The sequence below is a fragment of the Triturus cristatus genome, chromosome 10, assembly GCF_964204655.1.
Source record: "Triturus cristatus chromosome 10, aTriCri1.1, whole genome shotgun sequence".
Lineage (NCBI taxonomy): Eukaryota > Metazoa > Chordata > Amphibia > Caudata > Salamandridae > Triturus > Triturus cristatus.
The window spans coordinates 6,713,311-6,740,302 of NC_140593.1; the positions used below are offsets into that span (position 1 = coordinate 6,713,311).

At 47.3% G+C, this 26,992-nt stretch overlaps 1 protein-coding gene across 3 annotated transcripts in view; it reads left to right on the top strand.

The window, feature by feature from the left end:
• The window catches only part of LOC146788709 (NXPE family member 4-like), a 588,533-nt gene that overhangs the window by 295,088 nt on the left and 266,453 nt on the right, over window positions 1-26,992 (top strand). For all 3 annotated transcript variants that reach the window (XM_085630316.1, XM_085630315.1, XM_085630317.1), the window contains one exon: window positions 15,344-16,137. In XM_085630316.1, the coding sequence (XP_085486442.1) occupies window positions 15,344-16,137 (794 nt within the window). The remainder of the gene's footprint in view (window positions 1-15,343; window positions 16,138-26,992) is intronic.

Consider the following 26,992-nt stretch of genomic DNA (forward strand, 5'->3'; position numbering starts at 1 on the left):
AGTACCTTTCATTGAATTTGTATTACATGTGGCACACAGTAAATCTTCAAATTAATCAAATGTAAGTATGGCTAAGAACTACATCTAAATGCATATACGTGTAACATTAGTTCACAAATAACATAAATGTTATTGTTTTAAATGAAATCCCATTCTACATATATGAGGATGGTTTAGATCTAGTTTCCAAGTCATTAAATGTTATTCCCATATTATAGCGTACATTTTTGAAAGTCTAATTTCATCTTCATAGTAAGTGTATCATCTACCAAATGAGGATGGTTTTACTTCATTAGGACTTCAGTCAGTTAGGGTAAAAACATGCACGAGTAAATTCTCTATCTCTACAATGAATGCAGTCTTTAATAGTAATATTGAATGCAACCTTTTCTCTTAATCATGTATTAATATAAGAAACAAGTGCACGTTCATCTCACGTCTTTTTTGACATATTTTTGACAGATTTGCGAGTGTAAAGAGTGGGCAGCTTTGCACTGCGCCAGCACTTTGAAAATTCAAGGAACTTAGGTACCAATAGACTCCTCGCAAAAAAGCATCAGTCCCTGTTTTAGCCCATGAATAAGTCATTTTTCTTCACTGTGTATATGCAACATAATGTTCTTGACAATTTTGATGAATGGATTAGAAAAATTAACTTGCACTTGAACCAGTAGGAAGCTATATAATATATACATTAGTGTATGAAATTATTACGCAACTGCCACCATGATGACCTATTGACTTTAAACCCACTGCTCCTTTTAATGTCCAATGTCGGAGGTTCCTGTCCTGTCATGACATCATCACGGCGTCATGTTTGGAAACCCCAGGATGCTGTAACCTGACTGGAATATGTTGTGGGTGCAGTGACATCGGTAGAAGACATGAGAGGGAGGGTCGGTTATTTCCTTCACCCACCGCATTTGCTCAAACTAGACTAGACTATCCCTGCCCCTAGAGGTTCGGGCTGTAGGAAACGCGTCCCATTTCTCCAAGCCTCGCCGGTCTCTGTGCCTTGACTTAGTTCCCAGAAAAGTAGTGACGTCAGCAGACGTTTGCAGCTGTCTCGCGCCGGCCATCGACCCCGGAGCCTCGTATTCACCTTCATTTGGGAAGCATCTGCTGTGCATTATAACTAAATAGCTCCCCGGGCCCAGGGCCATCGCCCCCGGAGCCTCGTATTCACCTTCATTTGGGAAGCATCTGCTGTGCATTATAACTAAATAGCTCCCCGGGCCCAGATGGAGTAAACACACTTGTGTGGGCGTGTCACGGAACCATATCTCGGTCATGTTTCCGAAACGTTTAATGATCGGGGTAGTGGAAAAAGCATACCACTAAGCACGAGCTTGTAGGTTTTTTTTTGTTGTGGGGGAGGAAAACGTCTGCAGCTGTTCAGTAAAAAAATTGACTTTACTGAATATTCGTGTTCTTGCGCCGTTTCTCCTGCACGCATGGTATAATCAATCAATCAATTAGCTTTATTCGGCAATTAAGTCATAAAAGCACATTTACAGACATTACATATAAATACACATAAATTACCTAAAAAGTTAAAATTGCAATTAAATTTATAAATGGCCGACGAGCTTGAATTAAAAATATAAAAGTTAAGAAGATAAACATGTCGAATTGTAATATACAGAAGGTAGCTAGACGTTACATTCACCCTCCAACTCTCCAGCTCTCGACTTCAAGGTATTTCTCCATGGGAAATTTGCAAGATCAATGCTAGTTCAAAAAAAAGGAGCTGGCAGGTAACCTCAGGGCTTTTGATCTTATACTCCAGGCCCACCCTAGGAATTTGGCCACTGCTATACATGTTGGGGGAGTAGGATCGGTGCACAGAATGCGAAGAGCTATGGCATATCTTCTGGTACCCAAAAGCTTGCAGATTGGTTATAATCATAATAACTGTGCTTTATATAAAGCATACACCGCACTCGGACTTCCAAGAGCTGCAAATAACAGATGTTATTGTGATTACCAAGGCCACCGGTGCTTTTATTTGCCCTCAGAAGGATGGAAGGCTGAGTCAGCCCTGCCAGGACTCCAGAATGGGACTTGCAAATTACACTGGCGAGTCTCCTAACTAGTTCCTCTGGCGAGGTTATATACCTGGCTGGGAAATCACCCTGGAACCGGTCTTGTCTCAGGAAGAAAAGCTGCGACACGTGCCCGCTGAAAGCACCGTTTTATCGACACCCACTTCCTCGCTGAAGCACGGAAGAGGAAGAGTGGTGAGGAGAATGCTGACTCCTGCTGGGGAGAAGGCGGGCTTCGAGGCGGGCTCCGCCGGTGGGTGAAAGCACCCTTCTGGGTACAAATGGCCGGAGGAGCTCCCAGCAGCGCCCGCAGATTCAGGGGCGAGGATCTACGCGTGCGAGGGAGCAGTCTATCGGGGACCACATTGGGTGTTTAATGCGCTTCATACAGCGCTAGGGACCGCGAGCCTCGTGTTTTGGTGCTGCCCGTGCGAAGAGGAGCGCTGCAGCAAGACGGGTCCTGGAGTTTGCTGCCCCATGTCGGATACGATTCTCCCTAAGCGTCTCTTGAAGATGTCCCTCAGGCTGCCCCGGAACTGGGATTTCCACCTCAAGGCCGACGCCCAACATGTATTCTGGCCTCCGAATAGGCCACAGTTCACAATCCAGAGCAATCAAGTTATTATTATTATTTTTTTAAGTAACGTCCATCACTTGTTTCTCGCGTTCTCAGCTGAAAGTTAAAAGTTGAAGCCGGGTGATCTTGTTGCTAGGATGTGCCGAGCGGTCCACATGAAAGAAAAACAAGCACACCACTGCCTTTCTCCGAGGTGAAAGCAGAAATGCCTCGGAGAAAGGCAGCGGCGTTTCCGGATTCGGGGGCGTGTTTTGCTCTTCTCTCCTCTTGCCATTGGCTGGAGGAGATAATCAGAAAAGTTGAAAAAAACACGCCCCTGAATCCGAAAAGGACGGGGCTCTGTTCGGAGTGACAAAGCTCTTCTCCAATGGCTGGCCAGCATTCAAGAGGCCAGCCAATGGAGAAGAGGAGAGAAGAGGGGCGGGTTCAATCCCCTCTTCTCCAAGTCATTAAATCTCGGAGCGAGACTGCGCAAGCGCAGCCTTCGAGCCGAGACCTAAAAAGCGGCCACATTTGCATTTTGCCTTTCCACAAAATACAGCTATGGGGAAGTTTTATAAAAAGAAGGGAGGAGGCGGGGGGATCTGACAGAGGCATGCTTTCGTAAGTTTAATTAGATAAAAAACGGAAAGCACGGAATAGTTCACACCGGTGAACCACACCTGAAAACAAGTGAGAGCCCACTTCTGCTCAGGCCGCCTGCCCCCCCTGCTCAGTATGCATACATTAATGGGCCGGCCCAGCCAGAGAAAGGGAGTGACGCCTCTGCCCCTTGACAAAAGGGAGGTAATGACGCCCATCTGCCTCCAGAAAGGCCACTCAGGCCCCCCTGGCCTGCTGGCGGCGTCGAACAAAGCAGAAACCACCCCCATCGGCCCCCAGGCTGCTCAAACAAACAGCCCACAGCTCAGCTGGAACTGGACACCGGCCCCTCGGGCATTGCCCGAGTGCCCGCGTTACCAATCCGACCCTGCTTACGAGAAGCAAGGCTGGCAGTAAAGAGGCGCGATTACTGCCAGCCCTGCTTCTCGCAAGCACCAGTAGTACAAAGTGTGGGGCAGATTTACAAGCACTTTGCGCCTCATTTACGCCGCCGTTGCGTCACTTTTGTGATGCAGCAGCGGCGCAAATCCTGCGCCATGTTGCGGGGTACTTACAACGTGACGCATCTGGGAGATGCGTCACGTTGTAAAGCCCTGCGCCACATGTAGGCGTTCCTGCGCGGGTGGGGGGGCGTTCCGGCGCAGGAACGCCTCCTAAAAGTGGCTGAGTGAAATCTACAAGATTTCACTCAGTCACTTTCAGGCCCCTACTGCGTCAAAACCCTGCGCCTGCCTGAAGCAGGCGTAAGGATTGACGCAGCATTAACAAGATAGGGCCCCCCAGAGCATTGCTGGAACTGCGTCGCGCTTGTGACGCAACTCCAGCAATGCGCTGCCTTTACAGCACAGATGCGTCACGCATCTGTGCCGATTTTGCCCCATGGTGCGCCGCATTGTAAATGCGGCGCATCCATGGTGGCGGAGCTGTGGCGCACAATAACTGGCACATCCCTGCTGATATGCAGGGATGCGCCAGTTATTGTAAATATGCCCCTGTGTGTTTACACACCACTTGCAGGTTTTTAAAGTACATAAATAAAAGCCATTGATATTTACAATGCCAGTAGCTGAAATTCTTGCAAATGCTTGTTTGGTGCCCTGTCTGTGTCCCTACAGGTCCACAACATGTTTAGATTGCTCAGACGCACACAATGAATGTGGCAAAAGTATTCATGCAAAGACTCCTCATGTGCTGCTTATTCAGTCTTCTGATTTTGTGTTTTATTTGTTAAGATTTTGTTTCTGCACTCTGAAACTGTGCCTCACATACGTCATACATGTTTATAAAACAATTCGTTTTTATAGATAAATATTTTTTCCCTTTTTTAATGGATGGACCCTTTGGTTGAAGCACGGTCAGACCCAAAATCCGTTACTGTACCTAATATTTTCACGTTTCATATTTTCACAGCAACAGCAGTCGCTTTTCAGAAAATATATAGGTAGTCAAAAAGAATATACGTTTGACAGATTATGAAAGTAAAAGAAAAGATAATTCCATGTAATTGGCCATAATTAGTTTTAATAATGCCCGTAATCAAGCCAAACACCGGTGAATAATGTGCTTGTATCTGCGTCATAAGCGAACCGTAGTCACGGGAGCTGACTCACTGGTGCACAGTAATGAGGCTGCTTACTTGGGTGTGCTGGAGTCTGTACTGAGGCTTTTATTTGCTACAAAAAGACCACAATACTCCTCAATCTAACTAGCCTGGGACGACTCCTGGTGGCCGACCACACTAGGAGCAGCACCGACACCCACCGACCACACACGCAACCTGGGGTTCATCCTCGACTCAACACTCTCCATGACCAAGTAAGTCAACGCCATCTCATTCTCCTGCTTAAACACCCTCCGCATGCTCCGCAAGATCTACAGATGGATCCACACCGGAACCAGAAGAACGGTCAAACAGACCCTCGTCAGCAGCAGGCTGGACTACGGTAACGCCCTCTACGCAGGTGCCTCGGCCAAACTCCTGAAACGGCTTCAACACATACAGAACGCCTCTGCACGCCTGATCCTCAACATCCCTCGCCACAGCCACATCACACCCCACCTGAGAGACCTGCACTGGCTTCCCGTCAACAAGAGGATCACCTTCAAGCTCCTCACCCACGCACACAAGGCACTCCACAACACCAGACCAGCATACCTCAACAGACGACTCACCTTCTACACCCTGAACCACCAGCTCCTCTCCGCCGACCTCACCCTCGCCACCGTGCCCCCGCATCCAAAGAGCAACCACCGGCGGCAGATCGTTCTCTCACCTCGGCGCCAATACCTGGAACACCCTCCCCATCCTCCTAAGGCAGACTCAGGAACTACTAACCTTCAGGAGGCTTCTCGATTCGATTCATAAACTTTATTCGATTCAAAAAAATAGAATCATAAAAGTATACAGACCTTAATTTAAAAACATATTGTTACTAAAACAAAGTTTATACAAGTTTAACATATCATTTATCAGGAAGAATGGAAACCTACAATGCGAAACCATATTAGTCGCCCTATAACAGAGACTATTAGCATACTATATAACCAGTTGGACCAACATATGACATTAATTTTTTTGTGCTTATTGCACTGGCAGCAAGAAGGTCTTTAACGAAACTAACAATACCGTTTCCTAATCTGGAGTGATAGTCGTATAAAACTTAACATGGCACAACATATTCCAGAAGATGATAGCGATAACAAATAGTCATAACCCTCTTTTTAATTACATGGTTGTCGCCCTTTTGGAATAGGCTTAATAAACCTAATTCCTGGTTCCTTATAAAGAGAACAAAAAAGGACAACGTGAATAGTGCTTTGGCTAGTTTTGTTATCGCAAAAACAAGGGGGCAGCCTCTCACACCAACCCCCTTGTTTCGGAAAGGCAAGAAGAAAATGAAGAGTGTTTAATTCTAAACCTTGTCAGGTAAAAGCGCCATTGCACATTAGTAGTAAATGTTAAATAAAATTGATGCTGCAATTTACCCAAACAATTTGTTGGCTAGTCTGAGTGTAACATACTTAAACTTTTACGTTAACTTGTTTTAATCAGAGTTTTTATGTCCCCCTGCATTTTTTCGGGGTTATCATAAAAGTGACCCAAACCAATTCTATGCAAAGTATTACTAACGTATGAAAGCCATGGGATCTGCATTGCATGGTCAAGGTTTTTGCAGTCCTGCAGGATATCTTTGGAGAGCTGAAGGTCTTCCGATAACCATATTTTACTCCATAATAATAAAGGGGAAACGCGGATGATGTCAGTCACAAATTCCATTCCCATCTCAGTGTGGCAAAAACTGTTAGATGAACCTGATGGAATTGACAATAAACGCTTTAAAAATTTATTTTCCATGACCTGGATCATGGCTGAGCTTTCTATCCCCCAGACCCCTGCCCCGTAGGTGGCCACAGATAGGCATTTTGCTCTATACAAGGTTTTTAAATGTGGGACCGATTTTTGTCCCAATTTACTACAAAAACGAAATAAACCCTCTATAGATCTACTGGTACATTGTACACGCGCCTTCATCAAAGGGGCCCAGCTCAGTCTGTTGTTAAATAAATTTCCCAAGTAATTGAAATTATCAACTTTGTCAATGGTAAAATTAGTTACCATGAACTTACGAGTTTTTGTCCCTTTAGGGCCACAGACCATTGCAAAAGATTTTGAAAAGTTTACCTTTAGGTCCAGGTCCAGCATAAAGTTATTAAATGCTTCCAAACAGGTCTGCATACTATTCGCTGTAAGGGTCATTAATACCGTATCATCGGCATAAGATAACATGGGTATCTTCTTGCCGTTCACCTTCGGGAAATCCGAACAATGTTCCAACAAGAACTTTTCCAGGCCATTAGTATAGACTAAAAACAGAAAAGGCGCTAATATACAGCCTTGTCGTACACCCTCAGTTGAGGGGATAGATTTTGTTTCCCCCCCCCACCCCCCCCCTGGCCCGAATCTTATTGTCACAGTTGTAGCCGCATGTAGTCTGCGGAGCAGGGTAACCAAAGGTTCTTCAAAACCCATGTCCTCCATCATCCGCCATAGTTTACTCCTACAAACAGTGTCAAAGGCACTGGATAAATCCATGAAGGCCAGGTGGATAGAAAAACCCCTGGCCTTCATGTACTTACCCATAATTAGTGCCAGATTTAGACACTGTTCGGTTGTTCCCTTTCCTCTCCTGAACCCATATTGAGAGTTCACAATTAGGCCCACGGAGTCTGCCCACGTCTCCAATCTGGCCAAAATTATCCTTCCCAATAGTTTGCATGATGCATCAATTAATGATATTGGGCGATAGCATCGTGGGTCGCACTTGTCACCCTTTTTGAAAATAGGCACCACCACTGGCTCCTTCCAGGATCGGGGAATACTACAGACAATAGCTGCTTTGAATACATTCAATAACAAAGGGGCCCATACGACAGTATTATGTTTGAAAAGATCCAACGGCACCGCATCAGGGCCAGGGGCTTTTAGTGGTACGCCTTTCCTCAGGGCATCTTCAACTTCCCGAAGAGTAAGCGACGAGCTAAGCAAGGAAGCTGTAAGCGGGAAATCCACATCCTTTGTATCATCCTGCAAGTCTAAAAGGGATACTGATTTAGGATTACAAATATTCCCAAAGTGGGCTTCCCATATCTCACCCGTTATCTGCATCACCATATTTTCCTTGCCATCACTAGAAAATAAGGGACGATTTACCACTTCCCAAAAAAGCCTATTGTCTTTTAACTCTGAGGCTTTTTCTAGGTCGTCCCAAGCTAAGGTTTTTAAATCCAGCTTCCGTTTTCTAATTGCCTCTCTATATGCGCTTCTCGCAGTTCTTACCAGCCCCTTATTCCTTGGTTTTTGTTGCAAAGCCCTTTTTAGTGATTTTTGGGTTGCAGAACACACAGCATCAAACCATTTAAAGCCATTGGACTGTCTATTGACCATTGGTTTTTTAAGATGCTCTGCCACATTCCCACACAGAATTTCGAAATTCATAATTACATTTTCAGGATCTGTGGTTGGTGACAGACAAGACTTGATTACAGAACTATTGGCACTTAAAATCTCCGTCTCCAGCCCAGTTGCATCTCCTTTCTCCCACTTCATGGAAACACCTTGATTCCCATTGTGTCTTACAGGTTGGTCCCAGATTGGATGCCTTGTTGCAACGGGGGGGGCACAAAGTTAAGATCAAAGGATTATGATCGCTTGCCGGATTTGCATGCGTCTCAAATTTGTCAATAAAATGTAAATAGCTACTGGACACAATAATAAAATCAATAACACTCATGGAACCACTAGCACCCTGAAAGGTTGGTATGGGAAGTAAATTTGGGGCAACACATGATTCCATTATACATAAGTCATTAGTTACAATAATATTATTTAACGCATCACCCTGAGGTGTATGCTTAAAATGCTGGATAGGGTGCTCATTTAGGTCCACCAAACCACACACATTTGACCCACCAAATTTACACAGGGTACAATTGAAATCGCCAACCCATATAGTGAATAACAAGGGTAGATCACTACGCACCTTGGATATAGCTTCCTGCAAACTCACAATTACAGCTGTGTCATGGTTATCAAAAACATTGTAATACCAATTAATCAGCATCAGGGGCACGGGAAACAGAGATTCTAGCAAAAGTAATTGATACCAGGGAGTATCTACTATCTTAGATGTTAATAAATTATTCCATTTGAGAGTAATAGCGGTCATTATCCCACCTTTAGCTCTGCCTGCCTGTGATGGCACAGCTAACACGTTAAATGATTGGAATCCGTCAAAATCCTGGTCAGTTCTACTCCATGTCTCTTGGAGACACATGATATCATGGCTTGCAACATAATCCAGCCAAGCCTCATCCTGTAACCTCCTAGAGAAACCTGTGATGTTCCACGAAATCAACCGAAACCCTGTTTTTCCTGGTGAATCACCTGGTTGATCTATATACGTGGCCACATCCAACCTAGGGGCAGGCAAATCTGACACACTGTTTACAATATCACAAACCTCTGCCTCAACAAAATTTTCACTCGATGCAATGCAAATTAATGCCACCTTATTGGCATTACCCCTCAATCTTTCACTGTTATGTTCCACTAGAGAACTACCCATTTCACCACATGGCTTAACGGACTTTTGGCTAGTTGGTAGTCAATCTATCCCCTCCATCCCCATCAATGGGTCAAAACGGTTTCTCAGAGGAATATTATTTGGTATCCACCCAAGATATTCCTCACCCTGGAGTCGCATTCTAGGATACTTCTGGGGTGGATGGAAAGCAACATGCTTTAGATTAGGGTAAAAATATTCTAAACCTATACATTGTATATCCCCCAATCTACCAAACCTAGGTTCACGACAAATAAAGTCCTTAACCCAAGTATCCCTAAAATTCATAAGAATGCAATCCCCCTCCAGGTCTTTATCACTTGGACCCACCCAAGGGACCCTTCTAACATTTAATATTTCTGTCCTAGAGGCCGGGGGAAGTGGTCTGTTTTTATTGAGCCAAAAAATTACTTTATTTCTAAGATCCCTATTTGTTTCCATTTGATTAGGTCTGACCCCTGGCACTCCCGTCAAAATTGCTGTAAAAGGGGCGTAGTCAGGAGGTAGATTTACACAGACTGTCCGCTTAGGTGGAGCTTTTTCCCCCTGATTTGTAGGACCCTGTTGTGATGTTACCTCAGGCCTGGTAGTAACCACCTGCTTAGGTACCGATGGCTTTGGTGCAGGTGTAGCAACCGCTGCAGGTTTTTTGCTGACCACCTACACCATCTATCAAAGTGGTATTCTTTGAAACTGTTTGTGAAACTGCTTTAGCAGGATCAGCAATTGTAGCCATTTGTAACACCCCTATTGGCTTTTTTGGACCCACTTTCTTTATAGCAGTAAATTTATCCCCCGAAATCTCAATGGCCTTACTATTCTTAGCCAATGTATCAAGGGAATGCGTGTTAACTGATATAAGGTGTTCTAATTGGTCCAATTTCATATTTATTATTTGGGTTTTTTCCAATAAAGGCATCAAAAGAGTTTTAACCAGCTTTTCAATGTTAAGAAGCAGTTCATCATTTGAACAAGAATGGTTTATGGGTATAACATCCCCGGATGAAGTTCCCCTTTGTTTCGCAGGTTTGGCCACAACTCGAAGAGCATTACTTTATTTTAGCTATTTTAGCTCTACTACCCCTATTATGACCCCCTGCTCTTTTCCGTTTACTAGTTTTTATAGTTTTAATTACTACAGAATCGGATTCTAAAACCTGAGATTGTGCTGATGTGGGCACTATAAGACTCAAATTACAGTTTTGAGTACTATCCCTACTAGCAGTACTTGATGATATACAGTCTGCATTTAAATCATCAGCCAGGTCATTAGAACATGTTAGTTGAGAAACAGAGACAGGATTAATAGGGGGATTTAGGGTGACTACAGGGTCAATTACAATGCTTTGTTCAGGCGTAGTTATAGAACCAATACGTCCTAATGAGGAACGTTTCCCAGAAACCAGGTCTAATGATAATCGCTTTTCAGTAAGTGCGATTTCTTTTTCCAAAATCCCAGTTGCCCGAATTATAAAATCATCCAGGGTTCCGGTTGCTTTAACATTACTCGTTTTCATAGTAACCTGCCTACCTTTTCCAGAGCATAAGGCCATCATGGAACTACTTTATAAAGGATGAAACAAAGCAGTTAAAAATAAATACTTCAAGGCTCAAGAAGAAAGAGAGTGAGCCCGGCCCGTCCTCGATCGTCCTAGGACGGCCTCAGACGGCCCGCCCTTTGCCCGGGCTTCGCTCCGGGCGCTCCCGCGCAGCGGTTCGGTGGGCCAACTAAATACTGAGGAAAGAAGGTTAGGGGGCGTGTCAAGCAGGGAGAGCGGGCCAGGTGTTGTGGGTCAGTCAAGCAGGGACTCCTGGGTGATGGAGTCCCTGCGACACAGCTCGCAGCCCTGCTCAACTCCAAAGGCCCCCCCTCACGATCCTGGCCCCAACAGGTCCCGAGGAGCTGATGACACCCGCTGGTAACACCTGCTGACTTCACCCGCGAAGCGGGACCCACGCAGCGGGTCCGGCAAGCTGCTGCGGTAAGTTGCAGAAGGTGTGGGTTGAAAGAAAGCAGGAATGAGGGCGTCCGTCCTGATTTCAGCAGAGTTCTATTTAAGAAAGGTTTCCCAAAGCTATGCCTTCAGTGGTGCTTTTTGAAGTTTGCTGCCGGGGGGCGTGTCAAGCAGGGAGAGCGGCCCAGGTGTTGTGTGTCAGTCAAGCAGGGACTCCTGGGTGATGAAGTCCCTGCGACACAGCTCGCAGCCCTGCTCAACTCCAAAGGCCCGCCCTCACGATCCTGGCCCCAACAGGTCCCGAGGCGCTGATGACACCCGCTGGTAACACCCGCTGACTTCACCCGCGAAGCGGGACCCACGCAGCGGGTCCGGCAAGTTGCTGCGGTAAGTTGCAGAAGGTGTGGGTTGAAAGAAAGCAGGAATTAGGGCGTCCGTCCTGATTTCAGCAGAGTTCTATTTAGGAAAGGCTTCTCAATACCTGGCTATTCAAGCAGTAGCAGCACCCGCCCAGCGCCTTGAGACCCTCACGGGTGAGTAGTGCGCTTTACAAATGTTCTGATTGATTGATTGATGTGCACTTGAGTTATACCCTTCATACTGATGTGCGCTTCAGTGATACCCTTCGTACTGATGTGCGCTTCATTGATACCCTTCGTACAGCTCTGCGCTTCAGTGATCCCCTTCATACTGATGTGCGCTTCAGTAATCCCCTTCATACTAATGTGCGCTTCAGTAATACCCTTCATACTGATGTGCGCTTCAGCGATACCCTTCTTACTGATGTGCGCTTCAGCGATACCCTTTCGTACTGATGTGCGCTTCAGTGATACCCTTCATACTGATGTGCGCTTCAGTGATACCCTTCGTACTGATCTGCGCTTCAGGGATGCCCTTCGTACTGACGTGCGCTTCACTGATACCCTTCATACTGATCTGCGCTTCAGTGATACCCTTCGTACTGATGTGCGCTTCATTGATACCCTTCGTACAGCTCTGCGCTTCAGTGATCCCCTTCATACTGATGTGCGCTTCAGTAATCCCCTTCATACTAATGTGCGCTTCAGTAATACTCTCCATAATGATCTGCGCTTCAGTGATACCCTTCGTACTGATGTGCACTTCAGTAATACCCTTCATACTGATGTGCGCTTCAGCGATACCCTTCTTACTGATGTGCGCTTCAGCGATACCCTTTCGTACTGATGTGCGCTTCAGCGATACCCTTTCGTACTGATGTGCGCTTAGTGATACCCTTCATACTGATGTGCGCTTCAGTGATACCCTTCGTACTGATCTGCGCTTCAGGGATACCCTTCGTACTGACGTGCGCTTCACTGATACCCTTCATACTGATCTGCGCTTCAGTGATACCCTTCGTACTGATGTGCGCTTCAGTAATACCCTTCGTCCTGATCTGCGCTTCAGTGATACCCTACGTACTGATGTGCGCTTCAGTGATACCCTGCATACTGATGTGCGCTTCAGTGATACCCTTCGTACTGATGTGCACTTCAGTGATACCCTTAGTACTGATTGTTAGATTTGGGAGCCTCTGGTTGGCACAGGTAGGTACTTGTGACAAGCAGGGACCCTCTCCTCTAGTCAGGGTAAGGGGGTACACTCCTAAAATAACCCCTGCTCACACTCTAGGTAGCTTGGCGCGAGCAGACAAGGCTTATCTCAGAGCGTTATAGGTTAAGCATTTGTGACCATATACAGTAACTCAGTGAAAACACCACAAATTGACACCACACTTGATTTATATCAAACATAGGGATCTTTTATATAAGGACTTAGCACAAGACCAAATAACGACAAAAAGGACATACACAGTTCAAGAATATGATTTCAGAAAGAGTTCTTAGGTTAGCGACAAAATCATTCACCTTAGCGTCAGTTTTAACCCACAGTACCTGGGGATGCGACAAAAGTTCTTAGCGGCGCTCCGGCGTTGAAAATCAAGGCGTAGCTTATCCGGTAGAAATGTACTCGCTAAGGCACGATGCGACAAAATTCGGCCCGCTAACGTTAGCGGGGTGACAATTTCACCAGCGGTTACCTTGGTTTGGCCTGCGACGATTTTCGCAGCGATCCAATTCCTCACGCTAACGAGCGGTGCGATGATTTTGGCTGTTCTGCGATGATTCCACACAGCAGTGGCAGGCTCAGCGATGAAGTTCGCTGCAATAGAATTCTTCCCACTAACAGGCGGAGTGGGGATCTTGGCTGGAGGTGCGGCGATGTCCGCAGCGATCAAATTCGGCCCGCTAACGAGCGGGGCGATGATTATTCCAGCGCTGATCTGGCTCAGCGGCAGCAGGTTCTGTGACGATGTTCGCAGCGATAGAATTCTGCCCGCTAACAGGCGGAGCGGGGATCGGGGCTGGTAGCGATCAAATTTGGCCCGCTAACGAGCGGGGCGACGATTTTCCCAGCGCTGATCGGGCTCAGCGGCAGCAGGCTCTGCGACGATTTCCTCAGCGATAAAATTCTGCTCGCTAACGAGTGGTGCGACTGGAATTTTCTCGCTAAGCCGGCTGTGCGTGAAAAAGTGGAGATCTTTGATTTCTTTCTTCTTGGTCAGCTTCCCAACAGCAGGCACAACTTCCAGAGGCCCCACAACCGGTTCCAGCACACTAGGAAGGGCAGAACTCACACAGCAGAGTTCAGGGGGAAGCTGGGGGTGAAGTCCTTTTGTTCCTGGGACTTCTTAACAGGAGGCCAGCTCTACTCAGGCCCTTGGAGATCTTTTAAGCACAAGTTGAAATAAAGTCTTTTGTAGTCTTTCTCCTCTCCTTCAGCAGCAAGGCAACCACTGCAGGCCAATCCCCCAGGTCAGGGACAGTACTCCTCCTTACAGCTTTCACAGTTCCTTCTCCTCCGGCACATTCATGCTGTAGGAGTTACAGCAACACTGCACCAACATGCTGTAGTAGTTACAACAACACTGCACCTTCATGCTGTAAGAGTGACTAACACCTCTGCACCTTATGTTGTAAGAGAGACCAAAGGCCAGATGTATCAAGCTAAATTATGTTCCAAATGCTGAAATTCGCAGAATTACCGCATTTGCGATCGTAATTTAGCTGTGTGCTATTTAGGTAGCGAAAAACCTACTCGCAAAATAAGGAAATGCATAAATTGCGATTCCCTATTTTGCACATGCATTTAGAAAATTACAATTTGCGATTCCCTAAATGCTATGCTAGTAGGCATCGCAAATTGCGATATTGCCTTAAGGAATCGCAAATTAGCACCAACTTCAAGTTGGTGGTAATTTGCGATTTCCTGGAGAAAAGCTCTTTTTTTCTTTTTTCAAAGTGCCATGTGGCACACATGCATGCACTTAGGGCATGTATGTGTGCCACATATGCACACATGCACATTTCAGGAGTGAACAGGATGTCCATTTAGAACCCTTGAAATTGCGTGCGCAATTTGCACGTACCTATTGGGTACTCGCAATTTGCGCATGCAATTCCCATTCATTCCTAAGGGCCTCTTGGGCCATAGGAATGAATGGGAAGGGATTCCTTAATTGCGACTCGCAATTTGAGATTTGTAATTAAGGAATGCATAGTTACCGCAATTTTTAATAGCAGTTTGCGAGACCTTAATAGCGATTTGCAAAAAAAACCTATTAAGGACTTGCACGTCTGTGTTTTTTATATATATGCCCCTAAGACCACTGCACCTTCATGGTTAAAGAGTGACTACCACCACTGCACCTTCATGATGTAAGAGTAACTACCACCACTGCACCTTCATGATGTAAGAGTGACTACCACCACTGCACCTTCATGATGTAAGAGTAACTACCACCACTGCACCTTCATGATGTAAGAGTAACTACCACCACTGCACCTTCATGGTGTAGGAGTCTCAGGCTGGTAATGTATTGTACAATACAGGGGTTGCTGTGTTGACATGATTTTCGCATTCAATCCAACTCTGCCTCCAAACAGTTTAACTAATCGTGAGAGTTCCTTGAATACATTTTCTGTAATAATTTGTTTTGCATTGTTCTTTTCTTTTCAGTTTATCACATTAGGATATTTTTGCCAAAGCAATTCAGTCCCATCTTCCTTACCAACAAATTTGCAATATGACTTGGGAATCAACAGGAAGGTCATGTTGATGAACACTCCGAAAGACATCCTAGAGGGTGCAAACCTCACCCAGATGAAAGGTCAACCAGATGAAACTGAGCAACAAGTCAGAAAGATCCTGAGCGAAGTAGAGAAGCTCATACCCAAAGTTACATTCACTCACCTGGACAACACAACGTGCTCTGAAAAGAGCAAGGTGTCCATCATAAGCCCCAGAGAGAGCTACTGTATCGGCGATGAGGTGACGGTACAGCTCGACATGTACGACTACTTGGGCAACAGGAAGAAATATGGAGGTGACATGCTGCGAGCAAGAATCTACTCACCAGATCTCATGGCCGGAGCTTCTGGGAGGATCACAGACTTCCACAACGGAACATATCATGCTCATTTTACCTTATTCTGGGAAGGAAAAGTGAAAATTTCCCTCTTTCTGATCCACCCAAGCGAAGCTGTGGCAACTCTGTGGAGGGCAAGAAATACTGGCTTTAAGTATGTAGCTCACAAGGTGAAATTCACCAATGCAACGCATAGTATTGAAGCCACGTGCGCCTATGACTTGGACACCGAAGAGGAGGTCTGCAACATCATGGAGAACAGAGATGAGTATCCATTCTACTGCATCAGGCCGGCTCACATGCCCTGCGCCACCATAACGCAAATGACAAGCTACTTTACACATGAGTCCTACTTCACTGACCTGGAACGGCCGCTCTTCGACAGGTAGGTCCTTAAATGATCTTCCTATACTGTGCTGAAGAAACAGCCCTGATAGTTGTGACATTACTGGGTCCTACCTCACCACCACTGAGTGTCTGCTCTTCAACATGTACATTCTCTATGTAGAGCTTCCACTTAATTAAAGAATCCTTCGTTATAGCTGTAACGTACCATGGACCATTCCTCACGATCATTATGGCACCTATCTGCACCATAAAACTTTACCCACTTTGGATACACATGTGAATGTGAAGGTCTTTCCATTAATTGGAACTTTCTTGTAGCTTCAGGACGACTCATAGGACAGACTGTCCCATCAGCAATACTTCCAAGGTGGAATGTCCAACTTCAGCAAACCTCCCAGTAAAGACTGGTCTCATCAGTTCTGACAGACCCCCACCCACAAGACTCCCAGTAAAGACTGGTCCCATCAGTTCTGACTCCAGGGGATACAGGCTCCCATCCATAAGACTCCCAGTAAAGACTGGTCTCATCAGTTCTGACTCCAGGGGACACAGGCTCCAATCCATCGCACTCCCAGTAAAGACTGGTCTCATCAGTTCTGACAGATTCCCATCCATAAGACTCCCAGTAAAGACTGGTCTCATCGGTTCTGACAGGCTCCCATCCATAACACTCCCAGTAAAGACTGGTCTCATCAGTTCTGACTCCAGGGGATACAGGCTCCCATCCGTAAGACTTCCAGTAAAGACTGGTCTCATCAGTTCTGACTCCAGGGGATACAGGCTCCCATCCATAGAACTCCCAGTAAAGACTGGTCTCATCAGTTCTGACAGAATCCCATTCGTAAGACTCCCAGGAAAGACTGGTCTCATCAGTTCTGACAGACTCCCATCCATACCACTCTCAGTAAAGACTGGTATCATCAGTTCTGACAGACTCTCATCCAAAGCACTCCCAGGAAAGACTGGTCTCATCAGTTCTGACAGACCCCCATCCATAAGACTCCCAGTAAAGACTGGTCTCATCAGTTCTGACAGGCTCCCATCCATAAGACTCCCAGTAGAGACTGGCCTCATCTGTTCTTTCAGGCTCCCATCCATATGACACCCAGAAAGGACTTGTCTCATCAGTTCTGAAAGACTCCCATGCATAAGACTCCCAGTAAAGACTGGTCTCATCAGTTCTGACAGAATCCCATCCGTAAGACTCCCAGGAAAGACTGGTCTCATCAGTTCTGACAGACTCCCATCCATAGCACTCCCAGTAAAGACTGGTCTCATCAGATCTGACTCCAGGGGATTCAGGCTCCCATCCATACAACTCCCAGTAAAGACTGGTCTCATCAGTTCTGACAGACCCCCATCCATAAGACTCCCATTAAAGACTGGTCTCATCAGTTCTGACAGACTCCCATCCATAAGACTCCCAGTAAAGTCTGGTCTCATCGGTTCTGATAGAATCCCATCCGTAAGACTCCCAGTAAAGACTGGTCTCATCAGTTCTGACAGACTCCCATCCATAGCACTCCCAGTAAAGACTGGTCTCATCAGTTCTGACTCCAGGGGATAAAGGCTCCCATCCATAACACTCCCAGTAAAGGCTGGTCTCATCAGTTTTGACTCCAGGGGATACAGGCTCCCATCCATAACACTCCCAGTAAAGACTGGTCTCATCAGTTCTGAAAGATTCCCATCCATAAGACTTCCAGTAAAGACTGGTCTCATCAGTTCAGACAAACTCCCATCCATAAGACTCCCAGTAAAGACTGGTCTCATCAGTTCTGACAGACTCCCATACGTAAGACTCCCAGTAAAGACTGGTCTCATCAGTTCTGACTCCAGGGGATACAGGCTCCCATCCATAACACTCCCAGTAAAGACTGGTCTCATCAGTTCTGACAGACTCCCATCCATAAGACTCCCAGTAGAGACTGGCCTCATCTGTTCTTTCAGGCTCCCATCCATATGACACCCAGAAAGGACTTGTCTCATCAGTCCTGACAGGCTCCCATCCATAAGACTCCCAGTAAAGACTGGTCTCATCAGTTCTGACAGAATCCCATCCGTAAGACTCCCAGGAAAGACTGGTCTCATCAGTTCTGACAGACTCCCATCCATAGCACTCCCAGTAAAGACTGGTCTCATCAGTTCTGACTCCAGGGGATACAGGCTCCCATCCATACAACTCCCAGTAAAGACTGGTCTCATCAGTTCTGACAGACCCCCATCCGTAAGACTCCCATTAAAGACTGGTCTCATCAGTTCTGACAGATTCCCATCCATAAGACTCCCAGTAAAGTCTGGTCTCATCGGTTCTGACAGAATCCCATCCGTAAGACTCCCAGTAAAGACTGGTCTCATCAGTTCTGACAGACTCCCATCCATAGCACTCCCAGTAAAGACTGGTCTCATCAGTTCTGACTCCAGGGGATACAGGCTCCCATCCATAACACTCCCAGTAAAGACTGGTCTCATCAGTTCTGAAAGATTCCCATCCATAAGACTTCCAGTAAAGACTGGTCTCATCAGTTCAGACAAACTCCCATCCATAAGACTCCCAGTAAAGACTGGTCTCATCAGTTCTGACAGACTCCCATACGTAAGACTCCCAGTAAAGACTGGTCTCATCAGTTCTGAAAGATTCCCATCCATAAGACTTCCAGTAAAGACTGGTCTCATCAGTTCAGACAAACTCCCATCCATAAGACTCCCAGTAAAGACTGGTCTCATCAGTTCTGACAGACTCCCATCCATAAGACTACCAGTAAAGATTGGTCTCATCAGTTCTGACAGAATCCCATACGTAAGACTCCCAGTAAAGACTGGTCTCATCAGTTCAGACAAACTCCCATCCATAACACTCCCACTAAAGACTGGTCTCATCAGTTCTGACAGACTCCCATCCATAAGACTCCCAGTAAAGACTGGTCTCATCAGTTCTGACAGACTCCCATCCATAAGACTCCCAGTAAAGACTGGTCTCATCAGTTCTGACAGACTCCCATCCATAAGACTCCCAGTAAAGAATGGTCATCAGTACTGACAGACTCCCATCCATAAGACTCCCAGTAAAGACTGGTCTCATCAGTTCTGAAAGACTCCCATCCATAAGACTTTCAGTAAAGACTGGTCACATCAGTTCTGAAAGACTACAATCCATAAGACTCCCAGTAAAGACTCATCTCATCAGTTCTGACTCCAGGGGATACAGGCTCTCATCCATAACACTCCCAGTAAAGACTGGTCTCATCAGTTCTGATTACAGGGGATACAGGCTCTCATCCATAAGACTCCAAGTAAAGACTGGTCTCATCAGTTCTGACAGAATTCCATCCGTAAGACTCCCAGGAAAGACTGGTCTCATCAGTTCTGACTGACTCCCATCCATAACACTCCCAGTAAAAACTGGTCTCATCAGTTCTGACTCCAGGGGATACAGGCTCACATCCATAACACTCCCAGTAAAGACTGGTCTCATCAGTTCTGACAGACTCCCATCCATAAGACTCCCAGTAAAGAGTGGACTCATCAGTTCTGACAGACACCCATCCATAAGACTCCAAGTAAAGACTGGTCTCATCAGTTCTGACTCCAGTGTATACAGGCTCCCATCCATGAGACTCCCAGTAATGACTGGTCTCATCAGTTCTGACAGACTCCCATCCGTAAGACTACCAGTAAAGACTGGTCTCATCAGTTCTGACAGACTCCCATCCATAGCACTCCCAGTAAAGACTGGTCTCATCAGTTCTGACTCCAGGGGATTCAGGCTCCCATCCATAGCACTCCCATGAAAGACTGGTCTCATCAGTTCTGACAGACTCCCATGCATAAGACTCCCAGTAAAGACTGGTCTCATCAGTTCTAACTCCAGTGGATACAGACTCCCATCCATAGCACTCCCAGTAAAGACTGCTCTCATCAGTTCTGAGAGACTCCCATCCATAGCACTCCCAGTAAAGACTGCTCTCATCAGTTCTGAGAGACTCGCATCCATAGCACTCCCAGTAAAGACTGATCTCATCAGTTCTGACAGACTCCCATGCATAAGACTCCCAGTAATGACTGGTCTCATCAGTTCTGACAGACTCCCATCCGTAAGACTATGTCACACAGAGATTAAAAGGACGTACCTGGGATCCGGGTACAGCGGGAACGATGTGGAGAGTGTTTACCCTGTCCCCTCAGAGGTGCTATCCAAGCGTGCTCAGCAAACACGGCTTAGCTACCACCCCCACGGGGAAAGGGAAAAAAGGGAGAAATAAACCCAAACGAAAATAAATCAGCAGTGGTGCGTCAAATGGCAGGGACAATCTTCACGAGGTAGCCCTTCCGCCATCTGTGCTTGACCCTTGAGCCCTGTGAGTGGAACACAAAACAACATTCAATCACGCTAGCGCAAGGTAAGCACCACCCTCCTCTTATCACCCCTATGGGAGCAGACTTACAGGGGCAAGCGCGCACTTCCTCCCACAATCAGGATTCAATAGAACATCACAGGTAGCTGGATAACAGAAGGTACTTATCTCCGGGTATCTGGTGTCGAGCTCTTCTCCTCCGACAGACCGGTCTCTGGAAATGTTCCCCGGACCCCGCAGAGGAGGAACAACTGCAGGGGAGGTCGTGGGATTCACCAGGCAAGCGAAAGGAAAATCCAGGCAACTGGCAACTGTAGGCGCGCTTAACAGCGTACACGAAGAGCTGCAGGCGCTCTGGGATTGAAAGGAAAATCCTGGCAACTGTAGGCGCGCTTAACAGCGTACATGAAGAGCTGCAGGCGCTCGGGGATTGAGGAGGCTCCTACGGAGCAAGTAGTTCCTTGCTTACGTTGGTGGAGTCCTTAGGAGGCGCCTGCGCACTGAAAGGGCTCCAGTGCGGTCGCGTCGGGAAACAAAGTATCTCGCTAGGTATCCCTGAAGCGGAGCAGGGTCCGATACCGGAACCGGTATCCCTGAAACGAGTAGAGCACTTGATCCTGGTATCACAGCGGTGAGCCAGGCACGGATTCCGGCAATGAGATACCGGCAATGGTATCACAGCAGCGCGCCAGGCACTTGATACCGGCAATGGTATCACAGCAGCGAGCAAGGCACTTGATATCGGCAATGATATCACAGCAGCGAGCAAGACGCTCGCGTAGGCTTACTCCGACGTCTTCCAAGGAATCTTCGTTGTGGCAAGCCCCGTCCTTCGTGGGGGCGGAGCTTAAATAGTCCAATCAGGTGCTGTCGGTAGTTCTTTCCCTAGTTTTCTGGGAAATGTAGTTTATCGTCCCCACACACTCATACCTTACGCCGTGTGCACCCGATCCATGACAGAACCCCCCCGCAAGGTCCGACGTCTCGGCGGACTGCCTGGTTTCAGGGGGTATTGTGAGTGAAAGCGCCGTAATAGGAGCGGGCAATGGAGATTGGCCTTGGGTTCCCATGTGCGGTCCTCCGGACCATACCCTTTCCACTCAACTAGGTAATAAACTCGTCCTCTGACGGTTTTGGAATCGAGTATGGAGTGTACTTCATATTCTTCCTCCCCTTCTATGTCTATAGCTGGGGGCCTGGCTGGTAATCTCGTGCCTTGACGACATGGTTTGAGCAAGGACACATGAAACACGGGATGTATTCTCCATTGGGGAGGTAATACAAGTTTCATGGCTACTGGATTTATGGCCTCGGCTATTCTGTAGGGACCTATGTACTTGGACTGTAATCTGTGACTCCCTTTAAGCTTCAGGTACTTCGTGCTCAGCCATACCCTCTCTCCGACTATATAAGAGGGTTCAGGTGTGCGTTTTTTATCTGCTTGTGTCTTGTCCCTTTTACGTGCTTCTTCCAAGTGTTCCCTGGCAGTGTTTAAAGTCTGTTGTAATTTAGTATGATGTTCCTGTATGGAAGGGTGGTTTGATGTAACCGGATACTCGAATGGCAACATATTGGGATGGAAACCCTGAAGGCAATAAAAGGGTGAACAACCCAGTGAAGAGTGAGAGGCGTTGTTATACGCAAATTCTGCTGTCCATAATAACGAGCTCCATTCTTCCTTCTCTTGTAATGTGAAACAGCGAAGGTACTGTTCCAAGGTTTGGTTGAGCCTTTCGGTCTTTCCGTCCGTCTGCGGATGATAGCTGGTAGAGAGACGGGCGTCAATTTTCATTTTCTGGCATAATTCTTTCCAAAACCGGGAAGTAAACTGGGTTCCTCTGTCGGTGATGATGACTGCGGGGACTCCATGTAATTTGATTATGTTTTGCAGGACAATAACTGCGAGGGTAGAGGCTGTGGGTAACTTGGCAAGCGCAATGAAATGAGCCATTTTAGTTAGGTGGTCAACTACCACTAAAATGGTTGTGTAGCCGCGGCTGGGGGACATTTCCACTATAAAGTCCATGGAGATGGTGTGCCATGGGGCTGGCGGAACTGGAATTGGTCGTAACAGACCACTGGGTCGTTGATGAGGTGTTTTAGCTTGGGAACACACAGAGCATTCTGAAACGTAGGAGGACACGTCTTTATGTAAGGAGTCCCACCAGAAATATCGGGTTAAAGTAAGCGCCGTCTTGTGGATTCCGGGGTGTCCCCCCAAGGAGGTGTCGTGTATCCACTGCAAGGCCTGGATTTGCAGGGGACGTGTGGGCAGTATGAGTTTACCCTCTTGGAATAGCAGTCCTTCTTTCACTTGTCGTAGAAGAGGTGCTTCTTGTACCCATTTGGCTTTATCTATTATTGCGGAGTGCTCTCGGACTTCCTTCAGGAAGTTCTGTGAGGAGATAATCGCCACCGTTTCAGAGGGGAAGCCCGCTTTATGTAGAATCACGGGGGGTTCTTCTGTCTCGGGGTGTTCCTTGTCTCCCGCCGAAGAGGGTCTAGAAAGGGCATCCGCCTTCCCGTTCTGAGGACCAGGTCGGTATTTAATAACAAAGTCGAAGTCTGCAAAAAACAACGACCATCGTAGCTGCCGTGGTGTGAGAGCTCGGGCGCTTTTCAGAAACAGCAAATTCCTGTGGTCCGTGTATATCTCGACGGTATGCCGGGCTCCCAATAGATGGTGTCTCCACTCTTCGCATGCGCGCTTGATGGCCAAAAGTTCTTTGTCGGTTATGGTGTAATTGATTTCACAACTGGTCAACTTCTTTGAGAAGAATGCGACGGGATGTAGTTGCCCTGTATCGGGATGTCTTTGCGATAGTATTCCTCCTATCGCGAAATAAGAAGCATCTGTTTCCAGGATGAAGGGTTGTGAGGCGTCGGGATGGCGCAAGATGGGAGCGCTAGTAAATCTCTGTTTGAGAGTTAGAAAGGCCTCCTCGGCTTCAGGTGACCATTTGAATACCACCCCTTTCCTTAGAAGGTGGGTCATGGGCTGAATGATTCTGGAAAAATCCTGGATGAATCTCCTGTAAAAATTCGCAAATCCCAGGAAGCTCTATAGGGCCTTAACACTGGATGGTGACTCCCATTCTCTAATGGCCTGTGTCTTCTTAGTGTCCATACATAAGCCTTTGGGACCGATGACGTATCCCAAGAATTCCACTTCGTTGGTATGGAAAAAACATTTTTCCAGTTTGGCATAGAGGGAATGTTTGTGGAGTCGTTCCAATACTTCGGTTACATGCCTGATGTGTTCCGGCAAGGAGGAGGAATACACTAGAATGTTGTCAATATAGACGATACAGGACACGTCCAATAATCCCCTCAGCACCTCGTCCATGAAGTACTGGAAGGCGGCGGGGGCGTTACAGAGCCCAAAAGGCATGACCTGATATTCAAAAAGGCCGAATTTGGTTCTGAAGGCCGTCTTCCATTCATCCTCCTGCCGCACTCGTACCAGATGATAGGCTCCACGGAGGTCTAGTTTTGTGAAGATCGTTGCTCCCTTTAATTGGTCCAACAGTACCGGAATCAAAGGTAAAGGGTACCGATTCTTCTTGGTAATGCGGTTTAGAGCCCGATAATCGATACACGCCCTCAATCCTCCCTCGCGTTTCGGAATAAAAAAAAGAGGCGAGGATGCCGGGGAAGTGGAGTGACGTATGAATCCGTTGTCCAATAATGTCTTCAGGTACTGTTGCAGATACGTGGTTTCGGCTTCAGTGAGAGCATATATGCGGCTGCACGGAATGCTGGCTCCGGGTTCCAGGTTAATCACACAATCATATGCTCTATGTGGAGGGAGACCACTGGCTTCCTGTTCATTGAATACGTTCAGGTATTTCTGGTAGACTTGAGGTAGCGTCGTGGTGCAATTGATGCTAGCAGTGACAGCACTGTTAGCTAAAAATTCTGCGGGGTTCCTTGTAGGGGGTGACGCAGGTCCTGTCTTAGCTTTGCACTGTTCCTTACAATAGGGAGAGTTCAACGTGACGGTTCTAGCTGCCCATTGTATATGCGGGTCGTGGAGCATGAGCCACGGCATCCCGAGTATGAGAGTAAACTGAGGCGCATCAATCAAGTCGAACTGGATGAATTCCTGATGCTGAGGCGGGGGCAGTGTCCAAGGTTTAATATATTGAGCTCCTCTAACCTCTCCTTGTCCCTGGCGTGACAGATCTACCATCTCTCTCCTCATAGAACTCATCTCGTTACGGAGCTCTAAGTTCTCACCCCGGAACGTCTCTACATCCGTTCTCAAGGCAGTCAATGTTTCCATCATAGCGGCTAACACGGCTTGAGTATCCATCGTTCGGGCTGTATGTCACCGTGGGCTTGCCACTCTGTCACACAGAGATTAAAAGGACGTACCTGGGAGCCGGGTACAGCGGGAACGATGTGGAGAGTGTTTACCCTGTCCCCTCAGAGGTGCTATCCAAGCGTGCTCAGCAAACACGGCTTAGCTACCACCCCCACGGGAAAAGGGAGAAATGAGAAATAAACCCAAACGAAAATAAATCAGCAGTGGTGCGTCAAATGGCAGGGACAATCTTCACGAGGTAGCCCTTCCGCCATCTGTGCTTGACCCTTGAGCCCTGTGAGTGGAACACAAAACAACATTCAATCACGCTAGCTCAAGGTAAGCACCACCCTCCTCTTATCACCCCTATGGGAGCAGACTTACAGGGGCAAGCGCGCACTTCCTCCCGCAATCAGGATTCAATAGAACATCACAGGTAGCTGGATAACAGAAGGTACTTAGCTCCGGGTATCTGGTGTCGAGCTCTTCTCCTCCGGCAGACCGGTCTCTGGAAATGTTCCCCGGACCCCGCAGAGGAGGAACAACTGCAGGGGAGGTCGTGGGATTCACCAGGCAAGCGAAAGGAAAATCCTGGCAACTGTAGGCGCGCTTAACAGCGTACACGAAGAGCTGCAGGCGCTCGGGGATTGAGGAGGCTCCTACGGAGCAAGTAGTTCCTTGCTTACGTTGGTGGAGTCCTTAGGAGGCGCCTGCGCACTGAAAGGGCTCCAGTGCGGTCGCGTCGGGAAACAAAGTATCTCGCTAGGTATCCCTGAAGCGGAGCAGGGTCCGATACCGGAACCGGTATCCCTGAAACGAGTAGAGCACTTGATCCTGGTATCACAGCGGTGAGCCAGGCACGGATTCCGGCAATGAGATACCGGCAATGGTATCACAGCAGCGCGACAGGCACTTGATACCGGCAATGGTATCACAGCAGCGAGCAAGGCACTTGATATCGGCAATGATATCACAGCAGCGAGCAAGACGCTCGCGTAGGCTTACTCCGACGTCTTCCAAGGAATCTTCGTTGTGACAAGCCCCGTCCTTCGTGGGGGCGGAGCTTAAATAGTCCAATCAGGTGCTGTCGGTAGTTCTTTCCCTAGTTTTCTGGGAAATGTAGTTTATCGTCCCCACACACTCATACCTTACGCCGTGTGCCCCTGCTATCGCGCCCCCGCACCCGATCCATGACAGACTACCAGTAAAGACTGGTCTCATCAGTTCTGACAGATTCCCATGCATAAGACTCCCAGTAATGACTGGTCTCATCAGTTCTGACAGACTCCCACCCGTAAGACTACCAGTAAAGACTGGTCTCATCAGTTCTGACAGACTCCCATCCATAGCACTCCCAGTAAAGACTGGTCTCATCAGTTCTCACTCCAGGGGATACAGGCTCCCATCCATAGCACTCCCAGGAAAGACTGGTCTCATCAGTTCTGACAGACTCCCATCCATAGCACTCCCAGTAAAGACTGGTCTCATCAATTCTGACTCCAGGGGATACAGCCTCCCATCCATATGACTCCCAGTAAAAACTGGTCTCATCAGTTCTGACAGACTCCCATCCATAAGACTCCCAGTAAAGACTGGTCACATCAGTTCTGACAGACTCCCATTTGTTAAGACTCCCACTAAAGACTGGTCTCATCAGTTCTGACAGACTCCCATACATAGCACTCCCAGTAAAGACTGGTCCCATTAGTTTTGACAGGACCCCATCCATAGCGCTCCCAGTAATGACTGGTCTCATCAGTTCTGACTCCAGGGGATACAGGCTCCGATCCATAAGACTCCCAGGAAAGCCTGGTCTCATCAGTTCTGACAGACTCCCATTTGTTAAGACTCCCAGGAAAGACTGGTCTCATCAGTTCTGACAGACTCCCATCCATAGCCCTCCCAGTAAAGACTGGTCTCATCAGTTCTGACTCCAGGGGATACAGGCTCCGATCCATAAGACTCCCAGGAAAGCCTGGTCTCATCAGTTCTGACAGACTCCCATTTGTTAAGACTCCCAGGAAAGACTGGTCTCATCAGTTCTGACAGACTCCCATCCATAGCCCTCCCAGTAAAGGCTGATCTCATCAGTTCTGACTCCAGGGGATACAGGCTCCCATCCATAAGACTCCCAGTAAAGACTGGTCTCATCAGTTCTGACAGACTCCCATTTGTTAAGACTCCAAGTAAAGACTGGGCTCATCAGTTCTGACAGGATCCCATTCATAGAG